The sequence below is a fragment of the Austrofundulus limnaeus genome, unplaced genomic scaffold (assembly GCF_001266775.1).
Source record: "Austrofundulus limnaeus strain Quisiro unplaced genomic scaffold, Austrofundulus_limnaeus-1.0 Scaffold330, whole genome shotgun sequence".
NCBI classification, from domain to species: Eukaryota; Metazoa; Chordata; class Actinopteri; order Cyprinodontiformes; family Rivulidae; genus Austrofundulus; species Austrofundulus limnaeus.
Window position 1 is genome coordinate 18431 of NW_013952732.1, and position 3373 is coordinate 21803.

A 3373-nucleotide genomic window follows, 5' to 3' on the forward strand; every position below is an offset into this window, starting at 1 on the left:
TCCCTGGAGGAAACGTAGCGTCGCCCCTGGAGGAAACGTAGCGTCGCCCCTGGAGGAAACGTAGCGTCGCCCCTGGAGGAAACGTAGCGTCGCCCCTCGAGGAAACGTAGCGTCGCCCCTCGAAGAAACGTAGCGTCGCCCCTCGAGGAAACGTAGCGTCGCCCCTCGAAGAAACGTAGCGTCGCCCCTCGAGGAAACGTAGCGTCGCCCCTCGAGGAAACGTAGCGTCGCCCCTCGAGGAAACGTAGCGTCGCCCCTCGAGGAAACGTAGAGTCGCCCCTCGAGGAAACGTAGAGTCGCCCCTGGAGGAAACGTAGCGTCGTCCCTGGAGGAAACGCCCCTGGAGGAAACGTAGCGTCGCCCCTGGAGGAAACGTAGCGTCGTCCCTGGAGGAAACGTAGCGTCGTCCCTGGAGGAAACGTAGCGTCATCCCTGGAGGAAACGCCCCTGGAGGAAACGTAGCGTCGCCCCTGGAGGAAACGTAGAGTCGCCCCTCGAAGAAACGTAGAGTCGCCCCTCGAAGAAACGTAGAGTCGCCCCTGAAGCACTCTGAGCTTTAAACCAGGAGAGTCAAACTCATGGCCCTCTAAATTTAACGTTTTGTGTTTAACTTTCGAAAAAAACATTCCTCTTCTTGTTGCTTTAGCTGAGCGCCGCTAACAAACAACTGAGCTCTATGTGGTATTTCCTGCATAGAAACAGTGTTTTCTTATAAAGACTGAAAAGTACTGTGTACCACTGACTAAATGTGAAACAAATAAAACAGAAATAATATTAAAAGTAAAAGCTTTACTTACTGTTGAGCTGTTGAGTCTGAACTCTCCCACTTTCCAACAAGGGATTCCCACTGGAGAGTTATTCCAATTTAGATTTGTAAGTAGGAAAATCCCACTTCCCAGAACAACTGGACCGCAACAAAATTAGCCAAATCAGCGAAATAGATTTTTCACAGTGAACTTCGTCTGCTTCTTTTGAACCCTGTGCTCCTCCACCTAGTGGTGGGATTCCATAATTTCACGAGTAAAATAATTGACATGGGAGATGTAGTTTAAAGTCATGCTGCGTTCTGTTTACATCGTATTTCGGGAACTGGTAAATAGTAGTGACGTCATTTCCCAACAAACCATATGAAACTGCATTCCAGCTGCCGCTAACCTAGCTGCAACACTGCTACAATGTAAACAAGGACAAAAAGAGAGCCCTCCTACATACGTCGTGCAAATAAACATTGATTTTAACACGTACAGAATTGCACAGAAAAGTTAAGCAAGATCATTAATAGTAAAAGTTACGGAGTTTCTAAAGCTGCGAGTAGCCGCCACTTTGAAATCGAAACTGGGGGCAGTTTAATTTCTTCCACTTTACGAGTGGAATATTACCACTGGAGGGGGCGTTCCAGTTTAAGGGCGTTCCAGTTTAAATCTACCAATGGGAACTGGGAAATTACTACTTCCCAGGACTACTGGAACGCAGCAACAATGCTAGCTTTAAAACAGCTTATTTTTCAGACATTTCAAGACCACATTTGGCCCACGGGCCTTGAGTTGTGCTCTAATTCATCTGATGAAATCTCACATCTCTAGAGCTAACTTGTGTTCTGAGTTTCTTTGAGGTCTTTAGTTTTTTATTTTGAAAATGAAAAGATAAGGTGTAGTGTTTTTAAATTTATTCACTCTTGTAGTTCAGGTTATCTGATAMAAGCTCTTGTTCTTTAAACTAGTGTTAAATAATGTTTTTAGAGATCAGTCCTTCATGATGTTCCTGCTCAGACCACCAGGGGGCAGTAGGAGAAAACCTAGCAGCCTCCCCCCTGAAGTCTCAAACACATCAGCTTCTCTGTGGTGTCAAGCAGACAAGGTCAAGCACACGGGGCTTTTAAAAATGAATTAATCTCTCACTCTCTGTCTGTTTCTCTCCCCGTTTCCCATCTCTCACAGAGAAATGAGTCGACTCGCCTCGTGATTTGAAGAAAGGGAAAAAAAAACAATCCCAAAGACAGCAGAAAGGGTTCATTCGTTGAAAACACGTAAATCTGAGCTTTACAAGCACTTAGTGAGTACAGATCGTGTTCAGTGAAGGCAGCAGCATCAAAACAGTGCAGGTTGTTACAAAAGCAGGACTGATGTTGCTGTTCATCTGAGGAAGGTGTTTCCTTACCGTTGTTGTGCTTTTTGTTTTCTGTCCCTTGCAGCAACTGATCCCTTTTGTGGAGGATGACGGCTCCAAACATGAGGACCGTTCAGGCGGGCACGGCCACCTCGGCAGCGAGGAGAGGAGAGAAATCCTGGAAGTCAACAAGGTATCGTGTTTCTTTACTTTTCGTAGCACGACGCCGTTAGCATCGCTGACTGGATTTTCACTCTGTGCTGACAAAAACAGGAGGAGATAGGATAATTTTTAAAAAGTAGATAAAAAATAAAAATATCTGTCTTCAGAAGGTTTAAGACAATATCTCTTGTGTTTGATTTTTTTTTTTTTTGGATTGCACAGCTAATGAAGTAGCTAAACTCAACCATTTTGTTGAGGCTGCATGGTCAGGTGCATGACAAACCCCGCCTCTCAGCTGACAATTATTGCATTTTTWTCAGTCCCCAGTGTTTTACTCAATTTTTATTTAGTTTGACGTAGCAAAGCAGTGAGTCTTTCACCATGTTTTCTGCCAATTCTTCGCTGATGAAAACGTCTCTGGTTCAACAAGCTTAAAAACACGTTGGAGCTTATAGCACTCAAAGCTACACGGCACCAAAATATGTTTTATCTAAATACTGGGTGACTTTCATTACCAAACATGACAATGCTCCTACATCTAGTTACTTTTGTATGTTGATCTATATGCCTCTTCGTTAAGGCCCTTTTTGGTTGCTTGTATTTGATGTACACGGAGGAATATGTCTGATTTAAAAACTGTGGAGCTTCAACCGGGACAGATTTGAGCACAAATAACATCAGGTGACTGGTCTCAGACTCCATTGTAAGAAACCCCGTGACGTATACCGCAGTGGGAGGAGTTTCCCAGGAGCGCTGCACAGTGTGACTCAGGGGCTATGGAAGGTGTGTGCGAAAACCAACCATGTGACCGCGCGTCGTCCAGTCGGCTGCTGAGCGACCATGCTGAAGCCTTAAAGCAACTTTCCGCGCCGATATTTAGTCGTAAACACCTACAGAAATGGCTGAACAAGGCAGAGGGGGGCGGGGTGTGAAAAGCCTCGTTTAAATTTAAAGAGGCAGCCTCAAAACGAGTTGATCTGAGACACACCTCAGAAAAGGGGTGAAAGAGCTGCAATAAGGAGGATTTCAGACCAAAGCAATGTTCGTCTTTATATAGACCCAACTGAAGGATTTAAAAGTGTTTATTTTAGTAAAACATTTTAAG

General features: G+C 44.9%; 1 protein-coding gene across 1 annotated transcript in view; it reads left to right on the forward strand.

The window, feature by feature from the left end:
• Positions 1-2451, forward strand: part of med30 (mediator complex subunit 30) — a 12365-nt gene extending 9914 nt beyond the window's left edge. The window contains exon 4 of the mRNA XM_014022466.1: positions 2192-2451. Coding sequence (XP_013877920.1) covers positions 2192-2389 — 198 coding nt within the window. The 3' untranslated portion in view covers positions 2390-2451. The remainder of the gene's footprint in view (positions 1-2191) is intronic.
• The last annotated feature ends 922 nt before the right edge of the window (positions 2452-3373 follow it).